The sequence below is a fragment of the Hippichthys cyanospilos genome, chromosome 11 (genome assembly GCF_059441005.1).
Source record: "Hippichthys cyanospilos isolate Australia breed blue-spotted pipefish chromosome 11, RoL_Hcya_1.0, whole genome shotgun sequence".
Classification (NCBI taxonomy): Eukaryota; Metazoa; Chordata; class Actinopteri; order Syngnathiformes; family Syngnathidae; genus Hippichthys; species Hippichthys cyanospilos.
In genome coordinates, this window is record NC_142379.1 from 12462761 (window position 1) to 12484060 (window position 21300).

The following is a 21300-nucleotide window of genomic DNA, read 5'->3' on the forward strand; positions in this document are numbered from 1 at the left end:
ATATTTTTCCAAGACTAGAGTCGTATTTTTTTGCGAGACAAGCATACTATGTGAAACCTGAAACTATGAAAATAACGTTTTACTTTTTGAAATTCAAATGACTTGTGATAATTTTCATTACTCGTCAAAGTGATGTTTAGAACCATATCTTTGCCAGTCTGGAAAAAATATGACTTTAATCTTTTGGGATGACTTTTTAAAGTCAGAGTACATCTTTGCCACATTTGAATTTGTTGCTGCACAGTTACAGCGAAAATTGGGTACCGGTAATTAAAAAAAAAAAAAAAAAAAAAAAAAGGTATTTTAAGAATAAAATACTAATAAAGTATTATGGGCATAAAGCTGTATTTTTAAGTTCACTTGTTATAGTGTTTCCCTGTTAAAACTTTAACTTTGTTATGAAATTATAAATTCTAAAATGGTATTTTCCATCCGCATTCATATGACATGATTAGTATAATTTTACCCTAAATGAATATTACAACATCTTGGAAAAATATGACTTGTAAGATTACAAGTTTTGTCAGAAATCAAAATAAATCTCTGTTCTGACCACTTTTTCCTCAAACAAAAACACAACTTTACTCTCATTTTATATATATATATATATATATATATATATATATATATATATATATATATATATATATATATATATATATATATATATATATGTGTGTGTGTGTGTGTGTGTGTGTGTGTGTGTGTGTGTGTGTGTGGAAGTGGTGTTAGGATTATTTGGGGTGGTCCTTGGAAAAGGAGCCTCCTCCGGATCTATAAGTTTGAGAACCCCGGGCCTAGAAAGTAGAACTGACTAAGAATCATGAGTGCGGACTGTTGTGAACAGAGTTTAACGAGTCTGACTTGGCCTCTTCGTCGTCCTCCTCCTCCTCCTCCTTGGTGTGCGTGGGGCCATTAGGTTTGTCCCGGCCGCCCGCTGCTGCAACGTCCCTGGATGCGGCGCCTCCAGCAGCCCCCCATGATTTTCCGTCTCTGCTTTGTCCTCCTCGCACCTTGTCCCCAGCGTCACTGTCGTCTTTCGTGTCCTCCGAGTCCTCTTCCTGTTCGTCCTCGTCAGAGTCGATGCGATTGAGTCTTTTGCGGACAGGTCGGTCCTCCTCAGAGGATGACTCCGATTCTTGGGATTCATCCTCGTCTTCGTCCGTGGAAGGTCTTCTCTTTTTTAGCATCTGAGCCAGACGCTTACGCCGTTGCTGGGACAACATTTCCCGTCTTTTCCCTCTACCCATCTTTTCCGGGTCGTCCTCTTCGATACTCGCCCTCCGGACTTTCTTCCTCTTGCCATTATCCGCGTTTTCTTCCAAGGATTTATGTCGCCGCTGTTTCGCTCTCGCCTGGGCATCACCATTATCATCTTCTGCCTCTTCATCATCCTCTTGGTTGCGTCGCCTCCGTTTGGCTTTGGAGCGGCGATCAGAAAAGTCATCGTCGTCTCTCAGTCTTTGCCGCTTCTCTCGCTTCCTGTTCCCCCGACCACCTTCGTCTTCATCCTCTTCTTCAGAGTCCCGTGAGGAAGGAGATGCTGGAAGAATAATTATGATTCTTTTAAATGGACATGAAACAGCTTTTAAAGGGGACATATTGTGCGGTTTGAAAATTCAAAGGGAACATACAGCATGACCGTAAATTGACTTTTTATTCCATACATCCATCCATTCATTCATTCATTTTCTCAAGCCACTTATCCTCACAAGGATCGCAGGCTTGCTGGTGCCTAGCCCAGTGGACTTCAGTAGGCGGGGGACACCCTGAACTGGTTGCCAGCCAATCGCAGGGCACACAGAGACGAACAACCATTCACGCACCCAATCACAGCGAAGGATAATTTAGAGTGTCCAATACATCTGTCATTCGTGTTTTTGGAGTGTAGGAGGAAGCCGGAGTGCCCGGAGAGAACGCACGCGACCTCGGCCAGAACATGCAAATTCCACACGGGAAGGGGGGGGGGTAAATATGTTCGTGGCAAACCATTTTGAATGTTTCCCCCTCTGTGATGTCACAATAAGGTCGAAAACAGAAAATTACACAAATATTTGAACTGTGACACATTAAACCACACTAAAAAGAAAAAACAAACACTGAGAAAAAAAGTTAAAAAGAAGAGAAAAAAGTACTGATTGAAAAAAAATCAACAATTACACAAAAATACAAATAGATGACTAGAAGTCAGAAAATGTTCAGGATGTACAGTGCACAAAGATTGGAAAGTCTAACAAACATACAAAGCTAACCAGGAAGAAAAAAAAAACAAGCCTGATTCTGAGCGTGTTCCGACTTGTGTAAAGTATGAGTTGTAAGAACGAAAGCGTCACTGTATTTATGTTATCGCTCAAATTTCTGTGGGGAGCACTGACCGTCGCTGTAGTCACTAGAGAGACGTTCCTTTCGCGGTCGTCCTCGTGGTCTCCCTTCTTTCTTTGTGTCGGATGTCCGCGAAATGTCCGACGACTCCGACGTCTCCCGGTAGTTGACCTGCTGCCGATGTCCACGCCTTAGTCCGCCGCGTTTTTTGTCCGACATGTCACTGTACTGATCCGAGTCTGTCGGAGGAAGTTGCGTGAGCATATTTGAACGCTATCACTTCATGAATGAGCTCAGCGGTCCTCACCTTCGTCGCTGCCGTCCTCCTCCTCCTCCTCCTCCTCTTCGGACGAGCGCCTCTGTCGCCGCCGTCCCGGTGGCCTCCCGACTCGGTGTTTGGTTCTGCCAGCTTTGTGTTTGCCCGCTGCTTTTGCCCGTTTGGGCCGCGACGCACTGTCCCAGCTACCACCGTCCTCATCTTCCTCCTCGTCTTCGTCGGCCCCCGAGCCTCCAAATTCTTCCTCCTCAGAGCTGAACAAGAACATTTCAGCAAGTTACACTCATAAATAATTTAAACTTGGGTTGGGGAAACTTTTGTGCCCAAAGACAACACTGGATTTTTTTGTTGTTAAAAGGACAGATATGCTGTGGTAAAAAAATAAAAAGTGTGCCGTACAAAGTACATATTTTAATATAAAATACCGTAATCCCGTAATATACCGTAATATAGGATGCACTTTTTTTCCCCAAAAATGAGGGCCAAAAGTATGGCTATGTTCCATAAAACGGTAACTTAGGGCAGCTTTTCAATAAAAGAAGCAAGCAGACTGAACCACCGCCTGAGTCCATCCTTGTTCACACACAGGAAAATTACTAAAACAGAGAGGATCATATATAAGTTCTGATGTCTGCAGTTGAGTCAATTAAATATGGCAAGGTATGCAGCCAAGTGCTCCACGTGGAGAAGACCGAAAGGTATTGTATTTGACTCGTTTATTAATCATGGTCTTTTACACACAATGAAACACTTGGTGAAAATCGTATTAATCGTAAAATGAACTCGAGCTGCGTCTTGAGGAAAAGGAAAAACAACTGCTTCGCACACATTCAATGTTACACTGGCGAGGCGTTCAATCAAGGTTTACAATATGGGAAACCTGCAACACACTTAAACGCGCAACAAATGTATAACTTACGGATATGAACATAATAAAATTTGATTGGATATGAATACAAAACAATACATTTATTCTGTTTTGCTATAGTTTATACATTGCTGCCAAAGTGTTGGTGTGTTTTATATACAGTAACATAGAAAATACCATAATTTGACCCCGAAACTAAGGGTGTATCCTCCAGTATACACAGGTGCGTCTTATTCAGGGAATTACAGTGATAAACATGTTTTAATTTTGATAGCTGTCTTTCTAATATTTACAACAAATATATGCAATCACTTAAAACATTAGTTTTAATCATTTAAAACATTTATTTGCTTATACTATTTCTTTACTATATTGTGTACAATGAGTAAGTATAAATAAAAAATGTAAAACTGTTTTATGGTCATCATATAACTACTTAATGTTAGTTATAATATAACTAATTAATGGTAAAATAATTTTGTTTTATTGTGTATTTTCATATTTTTTAAAAAAAAGTAATCTATATGTAAAATTTTTTGATTCACTACTTTTGCATTACATACAAATATAAATTCAGCAATCATTACTAAACAAAATTAAATATATTGACTGTATAGGGGCGTCAAACTCAGTTTAGCTTGCGGGCAGCAAGGAGGAAAATCTATTCCCAAGCGGGACGGACCAATCAAATCACAACATATATTTATATAACTTTCAAACAACAACAACTTCAGATTTATTGTTATTTGTTAACATCACTATTAATCATAAAACAGTAACGTTGCTATTAAGAATAAAACATTTCAAGTTTCTCATTACTATTTTTTTTTTTTTTTAAATCTGCTCATTTTTATACTTGACATTACAAAATCATCTCGCCTTTGCGGGCCAGAATCATCCCGCAGGCTGTATGTTTGACACCCCTGCTGTATATGGATAATTACTTATTGTTTAATTATTTAATTATTTATTCTCTTTTCTGAGCCAGTTGAACTGCAGCTCATTTGCCTACCCTCCGCTCCAAACCTCAATTTTGTCTCAGTGAGGATGACGTCACCTGTTGCTGAGCGTAAAGTCGTCCTCGCTCTCTGCTGCCGTGCTGTCGCTCTCCAGGTCGTTCAGACGTCGCCGCTTCCTGTTCTGCGTGGCCAGCAACATCGGCCGGCGGCGGCTCGCCGTGCCGTGCTCGGACAATTCGGTGCCAGCGGCAATGTCTCTGCCTGCCCCTGATATGACATTGTTATTAGGGAAGGTTCTCGTGTGAAGCAGCTGCAATAAACGGTTTACTCAAAATGGAACCGCTTACTGTCATACCAAAAAAAAAAAAGTAAAATATGAGCATACATTTGGCTCATTAGAACCAGACGTTTTTCTGTGAACACTGCAAACAATAAAAAAAAAAATGCTTTTGTACAAACGAAGACCTTGCTTACACATTTACATTTGAGTGGATGAACACAATTGGCCAGTATATAAAAAAATATGGCAGCGAAACAAACACCAAAATGAAGCTTTTTTTCCCCTAATGTGGTCCACCCACCACTGTTTATGTCACCAATGTCTTCCTCGATGGCCTCATCGATGGCGTCATCAAAGTCGTCAAACCTGACGCAAAAATAGTCACATTTAGTTTATGGACCACTCAACCAAATTGTAAACACACTAAACCCAGTGATGCAAACTAAAGAGGTAAAAACATTCAACCAGTTGACGTAGCCAAGTATGAGCAGCTCCAAACTAACCTGTAGCTGATGTGCTTCCTGGCTCTGGTGGACCTCCTCCCTAGATTTTTACTCTTCTTGGCATCTTTTTTTTTTGCCGTCTTTTCATCTTCCTCGTTTCCCTGTGACGACACCATAACATGTCTCAACATCGAGTTTCTTGTAAATTTTAAGAGGTTTGCCATTTTGTGCTGGACTCACAGGGATTATGTTCTCCACGCTGATCCCAACGTACACCAGTCGTTCTCGCCTAATACAAACAGATATGACTTTTGAGAGTAAACTCATCAACTCGTTAGTATATATGCTGCTTGAATAATTTGCGATGTATTAATTAGTCTGTATGTGTTTTCATTTTTACTACGTGGTGAGGATCAAATTCCAGGTTTTACAATCTTTGTGGAGACCTCTTGTCTGTGTGGGGACATTTTGCTGAACTCCTCTAGTCCAGGCTTCTTTTTGAGGATCAAGCCTTAGTTTTAGAGTTTAGGTTTGAATAGAATTTTGTGATGTAAGGGTTAGGGCATCGGAAATGCATTATGTAAATGGAACAAACTCACTCAGATAACAAATGTGTGCGTGTGTGTGTGTGTGTGCGTGGGTGCGTGTACCTTCTCTCAGCACGCTCCCGCTTTTTTAGTGCACTGTCCAAGTTGAGTAGCTGCTCCTCCAGTCTCTCACAAAGCAGTTTCTGCATGAACAAAAAACAAATTATTAGCAGCACTGTTGTCGAGATAGCTTGCTATCTGGTAAATATACACCAATAAAACAAATATGATATAGTAAATATGCTATATTAGGTGTATAAAATGTGAAACATGATTTAAGAGAATAGGAGTTAACCCAGGCCAGACTAAACACGAATGATTTATATCTGTAGATGAATGTTGCTTGCTTTTGAGTTCTCAAAGTTTTCTGTTGATTTCTTTGTCATTAAAAATCCTATCATTACGGGAATTTTGAGGGTGACTTACATGCTGGCAGGGCGGGCAGAACCATTCGCCATCTGGGATGAGCATGAGTGGCGGTCGTAGACAGGCTGTGTGATATCCGCTGTCACACGAGTCGCACAACAGAATCTAAGGATGACGAACGCAAACGAGATGAAGTCACTGCAAGTTTCTCGAATTATATCAATCAGGAAGAAAACAAAAACTCACAAGTTCTGGGTGGTTTGGGAGGCCGCAGTGAGTGCAGGCGTCCTCCTTGGGAACGTCCTCGGAGTGGCATGAGTTGTCTGAGTGGCTTCCTCCTTCGCTGGCCTCCTCGCCTCCTCCAGTTTTATTTGCCGCCGTTTCGTCATCTAGTTCATTCTGTTTGTGGCGCTTGATGTTGGACCAGCGGGGGTGCCGGTTTCTCCGCTTACCCTGAACATTTACAAACAAAACACAAATATCTGTTCTGTGAAATGGTTTTAAATCCAGAAGTCCATTCTTTTCTTTCAGTTGCTTTCTTCTCGGATGCCATGTTTACATTTTGTGCACAAAATGGGAAAGACTTTTGATTTTTTTTTCCAATTAGATGCTAGTCTCCATGTCATGCCTAATCGGTCAATAAAATGAGTTACAATGGTAGAGTGTAAAAAAGGCTACTTTACCCTGCGCTTTCTCATTTGGACGCCAACTTTTGCTTTTTGTTCTTTTATGGCAGCAGCACTCTGCTCTTCATCATCTTCATCTTCTTCCTCCTCTTCTTCGTCTTCTTCTGTAAACTGTTTTTGTTGGCCTTTCTTTTTCTTCGGGCTCTCGGCTGCCTTGGAGCTCGGCCTGCAAGATTGACAAAAGAGATGACTGCGAAAAATATTGGGCAACTAAGCAAGTTCAGGTGGGATTTTTGTCGATGTTTTTTTCCGTTTCAAAATATTTTTGCATGGGACAAGGAATTCAGTGAAAACCAATTGTTTCGACAATGGCACCGAAGAAATACCCAGAAGTGAAATTTACACATAATTTATCCATTTAGCATATTTTACATTATTTATGTGGACGTTGATGCCCGTTAATGAGGGTGGGGGTATTAAAAGAAATGAAAATAAAAACATTACAGTGTCATAGAATGCAAATTGCAAATCTAAAAAACACTACACGACATAATTTTGAGTAAATTTTAGTGACATTTTTATAGTGAACATTTAACAACTGCAAGTCAAAGTGAAGGTTAACAACTCCACTTCAGCAGATAAACTTTTTTGATTTTAATCAATGGTTCAGTGACCATAACTAACAAAAACCAAACCTCTAAAACAAAAACGTTTATGCATACTGCATTGTGCATCTGCTGCTGTTTATTGTAGTGCAGCTTAATTAATACCGTGTGGTCGATTCAGAGGAAAAGAATCCTGGATAATATATTTGCACAATAAATCACCATCCCAATATTGGAGGCATTACAATTATTCTTATTTTCCCAAATCTTAAAAAGAAGAGGAGATTTAAAAATTTGTCATTATTAAGTGTTATATTCATAAACAATGAGTGACCCAATTTTTAGGGTCACGTTGGTCATGTTTGACGGGGTTTACAAACCTAGAGATTCTAGCAGACCTCCTGAGGGACCTCCCCATCCCCACCTCCGACACCTCCTTCTGCTGCCCCTTGGTCTTCAGCTTGTTCCTACGATGAGGTGGGATCTTGATCTTCAAGCGGATTCCTTCCTTCTGGAGCTCTGAGGAGGCTTGCTCCCGTGGCCGTATCTTTTCCCTGGCATCCTTCTCACTTGACTGATCTGGCAGATCACCATTGACGCCTTCCTTTTCCTTCAAATCTGCTTCCTCTTGTACTAAAGTGCTCACATCCTTCCGATGTTCATCTTTGCTTTCTTCTTTTTCCACGTCAAGTTCTCGTGTTTCCAAGTCATCATCTTCTCTCTGAAGGACACTTTCATCGGTTTCTTTGTCGGCAGTTGTTTTTGCACCCTGGTCGATGCGTGCTGTCTCTGCGGCGACAGGCTCGTTCCTCACCAGCACCGATTGCCGTCCAACCTCCGGGGTTCCTACACATTTCAAATATTGAAAATTCATATCTTTTCCAAACTATAGTTACCAGATTTGTTGGAAAAATTAATTAATAAATTAAATAAATCTTGGTATGTTATAATTTGTGACATTTGAGTTTTTGTTTTGGTTGTTATCATTATCCTGAATATGTACATTGAAGCTCCACAGTTTACAATTTGTCAATTTGCATTTTGTCAATTTATTTGGGGTTTTTTTTCCCATGGAACCTAAGCCATAGCTATCCACTGAAAAACTAAACATCAACTAAATGTTGGCAAGTTAAAGCCAATGGTCGGAACTGGGGTCAAGAAAGTACTGTATGTTAAAGTCATTAATTTTGACAAAGATCTTTGGATGCAGGGGAGAAGCAATGTTTAGCTTGGGTTGTGAGCAAAAGGTACAATTTCGGCAGTTATTTGTGGCGCATGTTTTTGCAAACAAATAACTAAGACGTTATTTATTTTTAAAGTTAATGTAAAATGAGTTTAAAAGACGTAAATGTCTTCAGGCATTTTAAATACTTAAATGCAACAACTTCAGACATGTGCAACATTCTATGCCAATTCCTGTAACAATGTCATTTCCTTTTGCATTATGAATTAGCATAAACCTAGTGGATATTTGTTAAATGAAAAATACTGTATATGGGTTGGTTTAACAGTTTGGTTCTTAAATATACAGTGCAATGTTTATTTTTTATGTTTTAAACCTCAACTGGGAGTGACAAACAGCTTGAATATATGGATACATTTTGTGAGCAAGAATCTCTTTGTTTCCTCAAATTGAACTCATGATACATTCTCATTTATTGACATCAAGTGAGTGAAAAAAAAAGTTGCGAGAAAATAATTTAATGTGTGTTTTAATGCAAAATGTGCTTTTTAAGTATTGTTGCAGTGTGTTGAAATGTTGAAATGAAGTGGCCAAATCTATTATTGATTTATTTATATTTGTCCTGGCTGGTTTCTGCATAACTGCAAATTTTCACCAATGGGGATCACTGTAATTTCCATTTTTCTTACTTTTTCTAGAGGTGTAAATGAATTAAATGAAATTCCATACTTTCCGTATTTGCGTTGGATCCCTGTATGTTCTTCTCTTCCTCCGCCGTTTTGCAGCCATTATCTTCATTGGACGTTGGCCCACGGATGACGCCCACGTGACAAGTCACGATTGACGATCTCCCGTTAGTCAGTTCAGGGTGTTGTGGTGGCGCTTGGCCACTGGATGGCGCTAATGAGGCTTCCTTGCTCTGTATGACTGTGGGGTTGCATACTATGATGCTGCTGGTGCTGCTATTGTTGTTGTTGTTAAGGTGGTTGGCATGGTAGCTTTCGGCCAGCTTCAGCTCCCGCTTCTTCAGCGGTATCTTAGCCTGTTGGCTGCTCCTGACCACGGCGCGCTCGGCCTCTTCTTCCTGCTTAGGCACTGTCGTCATGACGACAGAGCCATCCTTGCACTTGGATTTGATGACCGAAGTGATGGTGCTCACATGGTTATCAATGGGAGGCACTTGATCACCGGTCTTTTCCTCTTTCGCCTCCTGCTTGATGCTTGCCATCTGCTCTTCATTTCCCGCTAGAAGCAGCAAATCAAAAGCCTTATTTGCACTAAAATGTATAATTTCAGATTTTTTTTTCCTATGCTTAAAAAAACAAATATGATAACAAGGTATCTAAACTAGCACAAGAGAGGATGCTTTTGGAATTACAGAAGCAGTTTAAAAAGATCAAAACGTAAATCACTGTGAGTAAAAAAAAAAAACTTTAAAAAATGATAATACTGATTAAGTCACCCAGGCCTAGGTAAAGGCTACTTATGTAATGCGTCTCTTACCTTGTTCAAGGGGTTTCTCCTCTTGTTCAACTTTCACATTGTCAGCGACATCCTCTGAGAAGAGAATGTTGTGTTGAGGCAGTTGTATTTTTTTCTTCACTCACTATGACTCAAATAAAATCCATCAATTTACTTAAGCACTTTTGCTCATTAAAGACATTTGGGGATCAATCCTAGTTGATTTTGGTCTGCATTTGAGTAAATTAACGCACTTCAACTGTCCGCAAAGTGTTGTAATGTCGCGTCTTCATTCCATTGGAGTCATGAGGGATTATGTCACCCCAAGATTGAAAGTTATAATGAGTAAAAAAATATTGATGGACAATCTCAAGTCAGATTAGATACATTTAAGTACTGTATTCCTTCGTGTACAAATTGAGGTTTTTTATCTCCTCATTTTCAATCCCCAAACACAGCGAAGAGCAACCGATCCACGATTTCTGGAGACCTCAATTTCAAATTAAATAAAGCAGAAGGCATTGAAACTTCAAATTGTTTTATTGTTGCGACATTAGTTTCAGCATTTACGTTGATGCGCGCGTACATTGCCTCGCACTTGTCTTGTTTCCGTCAAAAGTCAAAAGGCTTTCGTGTGGAAGAAAGTACGTCAGGCAGCTAAAAGTTATAAAGGCAACTTCAATAATAAAGTGTTCGGTAACTTGAGAATACATGCAGGGATTCTGCAAGATAGCAACTACAGTATATCCTGTTGACTGTGTGTCATATTAATTTCAATAATAAAAATTGGGGTAACAACTTAAAACCACTTATTCTTTATTCACTTACCCGTTTCTCTGTGAGCAGGACTGCTGCTGCCAGATTCAAACAGTTTTTGATCTTGGTCCTGGTTCAGGTTTGGAAAGACCTGGGCCTTCAGGAGCTCCAAAGCATCAGCCAGGTCATTGCGAGTCCTGATGGGTACATCAGGAAGGACAGGTGGGTTGGGAGAAATGCGTCGGATAGCAAAACAGACCCTCTATTTAGTTCCGTTACCTGACGATACACCTCCATGTGGAGCCGTCCAGGTCATCCTGCTCCTCCGTGTACAGACGGATGTTCTGCTCCTGGTCCAGCTGTAACCAGTACATCAGGCCCTGCTTGTCCCGCCCGATGGGCTGCAGGCGCATCTTGTCTGGCTCCTCCTCATTGATCACCGCTTTGAACTTGAAGTTATCATCAAACTGGCACTCACAAAGATACTAGGAAAATACAGAAAAGGACAATAGAATAGACAGCAGTCACAAAATCCTTCTTAGTCATTCTTAAGAACTTAAGCGCTTTTAAAGACAGAAAGCTACAACAACAAAAAAGAAATCAACCAGGTTAATCAAGTCACACATTTATGTGACATTGTGACACATCTGCACAATCTTTGTCGGATTGGGTCTAATCGTAACAGGTTCTTTCAATGGATAATTTGAATATTAGGAAAAGTCATACTTTGAGGATGCTGGACTTGCACTCCATGGACATGTCCTGATAGCCATTCTGTTCCAGTTCCCACGCCCAGGCGCTGTTCAGCTCCTGGCAACTCTACAAAATGATAAACAGCACATTTAGCTCTGTGAAGACTCACTTTCACGTAGATTAAAAGTCAACTTAGGACCAAATAAGTGCTTCACTTACTTTGGCCAGGTATTTTTCCCAGCGTTCCGCCGTCACGCTCTTGCCAAGCTTTCGGAGCAGTTTCACATGAAGTTCTACGAGAGGTTTGGGAACTGAAAAAGAAATTGAAACTAACTGGAAATGCAAAACTTTAAACATATGCAGGTATGGTTCACTTGTTTGGACTAGCGTCAACTAAAAAGTAATTTAAGTAAAGAACTGGTACATACATAGCTAGGCAAATAAACGTGTCTCATTTTCAACCTATGATTTCAGATTGTCCCTGAAAGCGACACCTAGTTTCAAAATAATGTACCTTAATATATTAAACGTGGACTTCAGTGCAACCCTTCCTTTAAATAATGTATTATATTAATACACTTATAATTAATACAACTTATTAAGAGTAAATAAGTGCAAACCGTCATCTAGATATATTATTAAATCCTCATGGGATCCCAAATGTTGTAAATCTCGGTTACGACGTCATACGACATTCAAAACTAAATTACTTGATTAACAAAGCTGTCGTGAGCATTTTACAGTCAAAGCGTAAACTTGTAGTGGCATTTATTGAGATTAAATATGCCAAATTAAAGACAATAACCACAAATTCACCTCGTATCAACTCTCAGCATCAATGCTAAGTGCGAGTTAGCCTGCTGCGAAGGCCCATGCTGCGCATGCGCACATTTGACAGCCACCAATTCTCATCCACTGTTTTTTAACCATTCTCCCGCTCTCGTTTTTCACCGTGAAGATTAAAATCATACTGTTTAAAAAAGAAACAAAAATGAAGTTGAAAGTCAAGCTACGATTCGGTTCCTGTTGCCGCGAAAGCATAAAAGTACACCTGACGAGACGGAGGCGCTAACCAGGCTGCATCATGGCTACCTTCTTCACGTTTACCCAATTTGAAGTGTTGCCCGTCTTCTCTTTCACACAACATTCACCTCGTCTCGTCGCACATTAGAAACACGGGACACTTCTGAGCTACAAACTTAACGTGCTTGCCTTTTTTCCATTTCTACGTCAAATGAGTGAACGCTATTTTTAAAAGGACGCTAGCTTCATGTTAGCCTTCTTCGATTCCAAACTTGGGAACTTGTTCTCATTTTAGGGTGCTTGGTGGACAAATGGCGGAAGACTGAAAAGCAAGGCTAAAATGTCGTTACATGCTGCAACATCCTACGTGGACGAGTGATGTTCTCCAGAGCCAACACACATCGTCGTCACCCTCACCATCCTCGCGATGATGGTGGTGATGGTGCCGGGGTGCCCCCCTTCTCCCCTTCCTTCTCCTCCGAGTGTCGCAGCTTTTCCGCCACTTCTTCCCTTCGCCACAACATTAGCAAAAAAAAAACCCAACAACAACTCTCACCTGACGTCTTGTCGCGCAGGTAGCCCTCCATTTGCGGGAACGTCATCTCGGGCAGATCTAGGGCGGCCCCGTAGCGCTCCAGAAACGAGCAGACCTCCGCGAAGCTCGGGCACAGCGCCGGCTCGGAGCTCCTCAGCAACGCCGGAGCAGCCATCTTTCCAGGCGGACTGAAGCGGGAGGGGAGGGCCGGCCGCGGCTGGGAGGGATGCTAGTCAAAGGGAATGAATGGGGGACACAGGCTCCCAAGGCAGCGGTTGTAGGAAGTTTAAAATTTCCGGTTTAGCTTTTCAGCATAAAAACATACACCACAGAAACTCAGGTTTACTTGTCAATATTGTTTTTAATCTACAACAAAACGATGGCGGTATTTTTTGTGTGCAATTATAACTTGACTCCAACGTGAGAATATATGACTTCTAAGAAATTATCGCGATAGTAAAACAACAGCAGAGTGTGTGTGTGTGTTTTTGCAGTAAATAACCAAACGTGCACGGTAAATTAATCCGAAACGACTCATGGCAAACTTGTTTACTTTTTTTGAAGCATAACGATGCTTTGCAAATTAAAAGCGAGCGTTATGTGGCGCTTGGAGATGAAAAACATACCAATATAAGACAGAAAGATACGCATATAGGACAGGTAGACAGACAGACAGACAGACAGACAGACAGATAGATAGATAGATAGATAGATAGATAGATAGATAGATAGATAGATAGATAGATAGATAGATAGATAGATAGATAGATAGATAGATAGATAGATAGATAGCGTTCAACGTTCTTCCTCGCCCCATCAAAGTCGCAAGTGAACAAATACAATGATTTCAAAAAAGAAAAACATTAAATCATAAACGAGCCTCTCTTAGGGACGTGAAGGAAATAGTTTTAAAAGTCCGAGCCATCATTGCGTCCCTGAATGCATCGCGATAAATGCTACCGGAAGTGGTTTCGTAGTGAAAGTTATCTTTTGTTCCAACTGTTGAATCAGTCGCTGGACACATGTTCTAACTTCTTCAACTCAGCCTCGAAAACTCCAAACATGTTGTGAACACAGCCATGCTAGAGTAGTGAGCCACTTGTAAAGAACGGAAAGGTGAGTAACATTTCGATGCTTTAATTTGTTTTTTAACTACTCGTTTTTTCCAATCAATTTTCAATAATTCTTGAGTGACGCATCCATGCATATGATTGTGTGATAAGTGTTAATAAAACAACATTCGCTTCATTCAACTTTTTTTGTAAAATCAAAAAGAAAGTAAACGTACATCACTTGACAAACGTCTGTTGTGAAGTAAAAGAAAAACTAATGTTCATGGAGAAGTTGCGTTGCAGTTGTTGATGCAGCTTGTTTTGTACTTGCTTTTATTTTTAACCTGCAAGCAGACAGCTGCACATTCAATGCAATGCAGCAAGAGCGATGGATGCCTCAGACAAGCTCGTTCATGTCTGCTGTATTTTTGTAACATTAGTGGCGCGTTTTTGTGCGGCAGAATGATATTTTCCTGAAACAGGCAGCATGTTGACAATTTAAATTTATCCAAATGTTTGATGATAAATGGGGAGTGTCACAGCTTCGAGCACATTTTCACTCATTTTCACGACTCATTACTCACGTACAGTACACTGATAATAGACACTATTCATCCCAGGGAAATGTACGTACTGTAATCTATATACTGTACTGTCATTATTGGAAGGTTATGAGACACCCTTAACACGTGTCTTGTGTTTACTACTAATTTGATCAAGATTATAAGGAAGTTTGGCATTAAATTTAAAAACACTCACAGAATGCTTCATGTGATGTCTGTTGTGTGTCATTTGAATCTCAAGTCATGAGTCACATTGGGCGTCACGATTTTGGTTTGGCAACTTTTACCACCCGTCTGCGGTCTACGTACCAGTGTCAATGACGCTCTCATCGTGACCGGCTTCCATTTTTATCAAAACAAAAAGCTGCAGGTAGCCCTCAAAATCTAGTGTCGAAACCTCATCATAATTGATGTAATGTTCCATCCACATCAGATGGTATATGCTCAAAAGCATCACAGTTTAGTTTAAGAAATTTCTTTGTCTCGGTTTGTCAGCATACAAGCCCTGGAATTTGCCCAAACTAGCCTGTTTCCTGTTTAATTTGGGGCATGGCTCCTTTAGGGTTTTTGGTGCATTTATTTCATGTCCAGCCAAATTAGTGTCGATCAGTATAACTGATGGCAGGAGCTTAACAATTTGTCAAAATTCTAGTGGGCAAAATGGATGCTTTCTGCTAAAATGGCTGACTTCCTGTGCAATACCAGGGATGGGTTCTTGACAGTTTTTGATGCACCTCGTTATGATAGACCAGTTCACTCGATTTGTTGTCAGTGAAAATGGTTTCAGGGTTTTTTTTTTTATTTTTATTTTTTTTTTTAATTGCCAAATTCACATAAACTGACAGCTTCAAACCAAAATGCCCGACTTCCCGTATAATTTCGGGAAATGGTCCTATTATAATAACGCAAGTATAATAATGGAGACTAGCGTGTTATTTCAGGTATTTCAAAACATGTTACATAAGGTTTTAATGTAACAAGATGTTAGTTATAGAGCTGTACTTAATCTTGTGTCTCAGTGCTTGATCATGGCCATCGCCCACGTGGCCACCGAGTATGTGTTCAGCGACTTCCTCCTGAAGGATCCCAACCAGGCCCGATACCGCAGCATACGCACCGAGCTGGCTGTGGACAAGATGGTGACCTGCGTGGCCGTGGGTCTTCCTCTCCTCCTCATCTCTCTGGCCTTCGCGCAGGAAGTGTCCGTCGGTCAGTGCCATTATTCACTTATGCCTTATTCAGAAGCGACCCCATTCACCATTATGTCACCATTGTACTAGGAATTAGCTATATTGCTCAAAGGCTCTCAAATACAAATGTCATGCAGGACTTTTTTTCGAGGTTGCCACTCAACCATTCGAATAGATGAAAAAAAGATGAAAAAATGTAGCCATTTTCCCACCCTCCCTGGTGAACCAGAAAATAGCCTGATAACAAGCTAACAAACAGAAATTCGACTTTGCAGTATGGAATTTAGTTTTTTCTTTCCCTTTGATGTCACAAATTAACTATAGTACAGTCCTATAGGTTTAAAAGCAGCTCACTAGCAAGCAAGTCCAAATATGATGTTGCATCATTGTGTGTGACCATATTTGGAATTTGGCGGGAGTCTTGTTCCAGTATAGTGATGACTTACTATGAAAATGAGGAGTTTCACATGGTGAGGTTTGTTTGGTGAGTTGTGTTTTCGTTTGTTTGTTGCCTTCAGGGACTCAGATCAGCTGCTTCGCTCCTAGCAACTTCTCATGGAGACAGGCGGCGTATGTGGACTCGTATTGCTGGGCCTCTGTGCATACACACACGCTGCCTTTGTGGTTGCACAAGGTACTCGCTTGCTCACTCGCTCGCTCACTCAACACTCACTCACTCACTCACTCACTCACTCACTCACTCACTCACTCACTCACTCACTCACTCACTCACTCACTCACTCACTCACTCACTCACTCACTCACTCACGTGTGTTTGGGTCACAGTTCTTCCCGTACATCCTGCTGCTGGTGGCCATGCTGACGTACAGTCCGGCGCTGTTCTGGAGGTTCTGGTCGGCGCCATTGCTGCAGTCGGACCTTGGCTTCATCATGGAGGAGCTGGACCGATGCTACAACCGAGCCGTCACGCTCGCCAAACGAATGACAACCGACGCTTCGCAGGGAGCTGATAGGTACGCTCTCGCCACTCTTATTTATTTTTTTTTTTCCCAATTTGATCCTTTTTTGAATGCAGTGTTTTTAGTTTTTTAATTGGCTATTTTTGGGTATTTTTGTTTGCATTAACACTTCTTTCACTTTTTCATCAATGTTTCCATCTCACCGTAACATTTTTTCCATGCCAAGTTGCAGCGACCCAACGGAGGGCTGCTTCAACTACCCGCTGGTGGAGAAGTTCCTGATGACCAAGCGTTGCTCTCGAGTCCTGCTGGCTCGCTACCTGTTGTGCCGAGGGCTGACTTTGGCCACGCTGCTGTGCGCCTGCCTCTACCTGGCCTACTACCTGCGTTTGGCCTCGCTCACCGACGACTTTGGCTGCACGCTGAGGGTGGGCCTGCTGGCCAACGACTCCACCGTCCCGGACAAGGTTCAGTGCAAGCTCATCGCCGTGGGAGTCTTCACGCTGCTCAGGTACATGCATGCGGAGTGTTTTATTTTGAAAAGGCAAATACGTTACAAAAGCTTTGAAAGTGGGACAGGAAGAAATGCTCAACGGGAATGTTTTCTTTTGAAAAATGGAATAGCAGAAAAGGATGGAAACTGCTATGAAAGGGGGTACAGGGATTCAAAACAATGAAGATTTGAAATGTGACATATGCTGGATAGGAAGTTTTATTTTGAAAAGTCAGAAGAATGCCAACGATACGTAAAAGGCAAGGCATCGTACAGTTGAAAAGCTCAGAAGTGAGCCACTGGGCAGGATATTTTATTTTGAAAAGTCGGATGAAATGTGAGAGGCTGGAAAGGGCATTTTATTTTGGAAGGTCTGACAAATAGAAATTGAGAAAGTCGAGATACTGGGAAGAAGTTTGATTTTGTAAAGCCAAAATTGCAGCAGTATAGAGCCAAAAATCAAAGGTAAGATACTGGGCACGAACCTTTATTTTGAAAATGCAAACATTTTGGGTGGATGGAACCTGAGAAGCTCTTGCTTTTGAGGACAAATGATGAAACTATGAGGTAACTATGAGGTAATGCTCTGCAGGAAGTTGTGTTTTGAAATGTCATAAGGATAGACACTTAACATGAAACTTGATGACATGCTGTCTTAGCAAAAAAAAAAAAAAAAATTAGAAAAAGACAAACACTGCAGAAGGACAGTGACCAGATGAAAAGTAAGAGGCAGGAATTTTATTTTGAAAAACCAACCTTTACATAACAATGGGACCCGCTGGAAGTTTTACTTTGAAAATTCAGAAGAATGGAAACTGCTGGAAAGGATGTTTTATTTTGAAAGTCAACCGGAAGCGTTCTCCTCCCAGCCTGGTCAACTTGATCATCTTCTCTGCGCTGGTTCCCGTGGTGATCTATGCCAGTCTCCGCCCCCTTCTATGTCACCGCTACGCCCACTTCCTGGAAACCTACCAATCGCTGCCCACTGTGAGTGTCCTGCCAACGCCCAGCGGCCAATGGGATGACCTCTCCCTCTACCTGCTCTTCCTGGAGGAGAACATCAGCGAACTCAAGTCCTACAAGTACATCAAGGTCCGGGTGTATGCGAAACATAATCCAAATTGCTCTATAAGGTCCCTGTTTTGTTTCTGCAGTGCCCAATAACATGTCCTATTGTGTCCCTCAGTGTCCCATTATGTCCGTCCGTGTCCAATGATGTCTCCTAATATGTTCAATTCTGTCTTTTTTGGTCCAATAAGTCTCATCTATGTCATTATTTAATGATGTCTTAATTGTGTATAGGTGCTGGAGTTGCTGAAGAAAGGAGGAGAATGCTCGGGTGAGGACTTTGACGCCATGGGTCTGCTGCAGACACTATGTCTGGTCAAGATGGACACAGTGGACGCCAAGAAGGCCGCCGAAGGGGCGGCCAAACCAGACCGGCTTGACATCCACAAGGAAGAGCCGGAAAAGAACAAGAGTGCAAGACACAACAAACACGAGGATGAAGGAGCGATGGGAACTGAGATGAAAGGTAGGATGCTAGACAGGAAATTTTGTTTTGAAAAGAAAAATGTTAAAGAAGCTGTGAGGTCAAACTTTACAGAAGAAAGGAAAATGAAACAACAAAAGTAGGAAATCTTATTTTGAAAAGTTACATATTTCAGAAGAAGGAGAAATTTGGAAAAGAGAGTCACGGGCAGGAAGTTTTATTTTGCAGAAAAGCTATAAGCCAAGATTCAAGTTGAAATACTGAACAGAAAGTTTTAATTTGGAAATTCAAACGACAGTAAGAGAATAGATGACATTCTTTGTGGGAAGTTTTATTTCGAAACATCTCATGTCTTTCCAGAGCTGCTTCCCTTATTGCCGGGCAATGGCGATGTGACGGGCAGCAGAACAAACATTGAGGGCGGGGCTCTACGGCAGCGAGCAATGTGATCGGTTGCGGACTTTCCCGCTAGAACCGCGTGATGTCGTCACATTTGCATATCCATCCAGCTCATTTGCATGTTGTTTCTATACTTGTGTGTGCTGCCTTTGCTTAATTATGATGGGATGTACCAAGACCACTGGGATCATGTGACCATTTGTTCTACTATCTATAAACTATAATGACATCATCAGAATGAGACTTGATGTATTTATTTGCACTGTTTTTCTTGTGTTTTATGATCGCTATGACGCAAATACTCTCATGGATACGATGGCATACTGTAATGCTATTTTGAGTCTGGGTATACTGGAATAATCTAAGAATTGACAATGACGGTACAACGCGTTAATTACACTGGATGGCGTTGCTTCATATTACTTGTTTTTGGTGCATCTTTTATACTGGCCACATGAATGTAAAAATGTATTTAATATGCTCATGAAGTTACTTTGAATGTGTTGTAAGCCTGGATTCTTTTTTTTGAAGTGATACCTTTTGTCATTCGTGTTGACTAAATATCTGTTTGTGTTATATTGTCTGTCATTCAGGAATTAAATTAGCTGCTTAAGTGCTTTGTATCTTGATTTTGGTTCTTTTTTTCATACCAAATATGTGACATTAAATCTTGAATTGTTTTTTTTTTTTTTCAATTGTACATAAACTGTAAATGTTTTCTGTTTAATGGTGTTCCTGATCTAAAAATAGCATGCACAAAAAGTATAGCAATCTGATTTTTTCTATGTTTTAGCAATGATTCTTATACCGTTTTACCAGATACTTAAAATAAGTCAACGGCAACACAGCAACTTTAGCTTCTTTGCTATTGCCAGATGATATTTTCCCGTTTTTCATGCCCCCTAATTTGTGATTTAAAAAAAAAAAAACACCAGGCAATAAACATATCATTCCTTTTGAAATTTTATTTTTCAATCATCTTTTCATCCTGCTGCTGAGTATTTGCAATGATATTTTCTACTACATGATAAGCGTGTCTGGGATAAGGCGTAAACATCAGCTAGCACAAACAAAAATGCAAAAAAATAAAAAAAATCAGGCTGCCGCAGGTTCAACAACGGTTCACCATGGCCCACCAGCTGCCTCTGCTTGCTTGGTTATGACATCATCTTTTCTTTTCCAATCATTTTATCGGCTAAAATGATTTAAACAAAGTTTGTTCCCAATAGAGAATAAAAAACATTATAAGACACTAGTGATGACAGCGACATTAACGAGTACACCAAATTTAGATTTTTCACTTTTGAGCTGTCATTGTCAATAAAAAAAAAAGACTTACGCACTTGGTAGCTCTAACTCGAAAAAAAACGTGTAAATCAGTGTCGTCGTTAAGGTTCACTGTACTTTCATTTGCTTAATTCACATGGAAAATTTCCAGCTTTGATTTTGCGTCCCTCAAAACATCACACAACTTGTTTAGAGATCCTTCACAAACATCCAACGTTCTTTAAACGATACCAGAAATTCCGATTGGAAAACTTTCTCCGAGGCAGCGCGGCATGCGCTATGATTGGTTAGTTGCCCGCGTCAATGCCCGACAGACAGAACGACAAACGACAAAGCATGCTTCGAAATTCAGCTGCCGGCTGGATGGACACTTTATCTGGAGTCGCATGCAAATATTCTGTGTATTTCCTTTTCTTTCTTTGTGGTTGCTACAAAAAAGAAAATAAAATTTTGTGTCAAGGTGAGACGGGCTAAAGGGAGGTCAATTTTTTTTTAATCAATAAAAAAATGAATTTTTGTCAATATATTATCAATACAGATTATTAAACAAATAAGACATAACTATTTCTGCCTCCTGAAAATAAACTTTCTTTCTACCTGTTTAACATGGTAAAATAGAGAAAGTGACATTTGGAAGACGATATTTTGTAAATTGTTGTTTAGATTCCAACGATTAATCGCCCAGGATTAGCGCTTCTAAAATCGCCATTTTCTTTCAGTAGTGATAGTAAAAAATTAAGCTTGTAAATTGAATCTTCATTTTTGTAAGAGTTAGTAAGCCAGTTATTTTAAATATTATGTGATTGATTAATCGGCCGGTTAATTGTCCAGAATTTTTAGCGACTGAATTTATTGCACCAAATATTTTGGAATGGCAACAGCTTCGAAAAAATTTATTCTCATCCTGGCCCTATTATTTT

General features: G+C 40.5%; 2 protein-coding genes across 3 annotated transcripts; one reads left to right on the forward strand and one right to left on the reverse strand.

The window, feature by feature from the left end:
* Window positions 1-698: 698 nt before the first annotated feature.
* Window positions 699-13249, reverse strand: rsf1a (remodeling and spacing factor 1a). Its single transcript, XM_088427489.1, has 19 exons — window positions 13006-13249; window positions 11646-11737; window positions 11460-11552; window positions 11013-11218; window positions 10806-10930; window positions 10020-10073; window positions 9246-9761; window positions 7714-8179; window positions 6786-6954; window positions 6349-6555; window positions 6163-6267; window positions 5800-5879; window positions 5390-5438; window positions 5210-5310; window positions 5008-5072; window positions 4525-4693; window positions 2630-2853; window positions 2376-2561; window positions 699-1543 (listed from the first exon to the last, which is right to left on the reverse strand). Exons 1-19 carry the CDS (start codon window positions 13157-13159, stop codon window positions 822-824), a joined length of 3783 nt encoding a protein of 1260 aa, XP_088283615.1. The 5' UTR covers window positions 13160-13249; the 3' UTR covers window positions 699-821.
* A 705-nt stretch (window positions 13250-13954) lies between these two features.
* LOC148415987 (pannexin-1-like) lies at window positions 13955-19957 on the forward strand. 2 transcript variants are annotated; one of them, XM_088427272.1, is made up of 8 exons: window positions 13955-14100; window positions 15619-15808; window positions 16308-16423; window positions 16576-16763; window positions 16942-17220; window positions 18072-18294; window positions 18505-18736; window positions 19055-19957. In XM_088427272.1, the coding sequence occupies exons 2-8, from the start codon at window positions 15628-15630 to the stop codon at window positions 19141-19143; spliced, it is 1308 nt and encodes a 435-aa protein (XP_088283398.1). In that variant the 5' UTR covers window positions 13955-14100; window positions 15619-15627; the 3' UTR covers window positions 19144-19957. The 2 variants fall into 2 exon arrangements, with proteins under 2 accessions (XP_088283398.1, XP_088283397.1); XM_088427271.1 differs by having other exon boundaries at window positions 16936-17220; window positions 19055-19956.
* Window positions 19958-21300: the final 1343 nt, after the last annotated feature.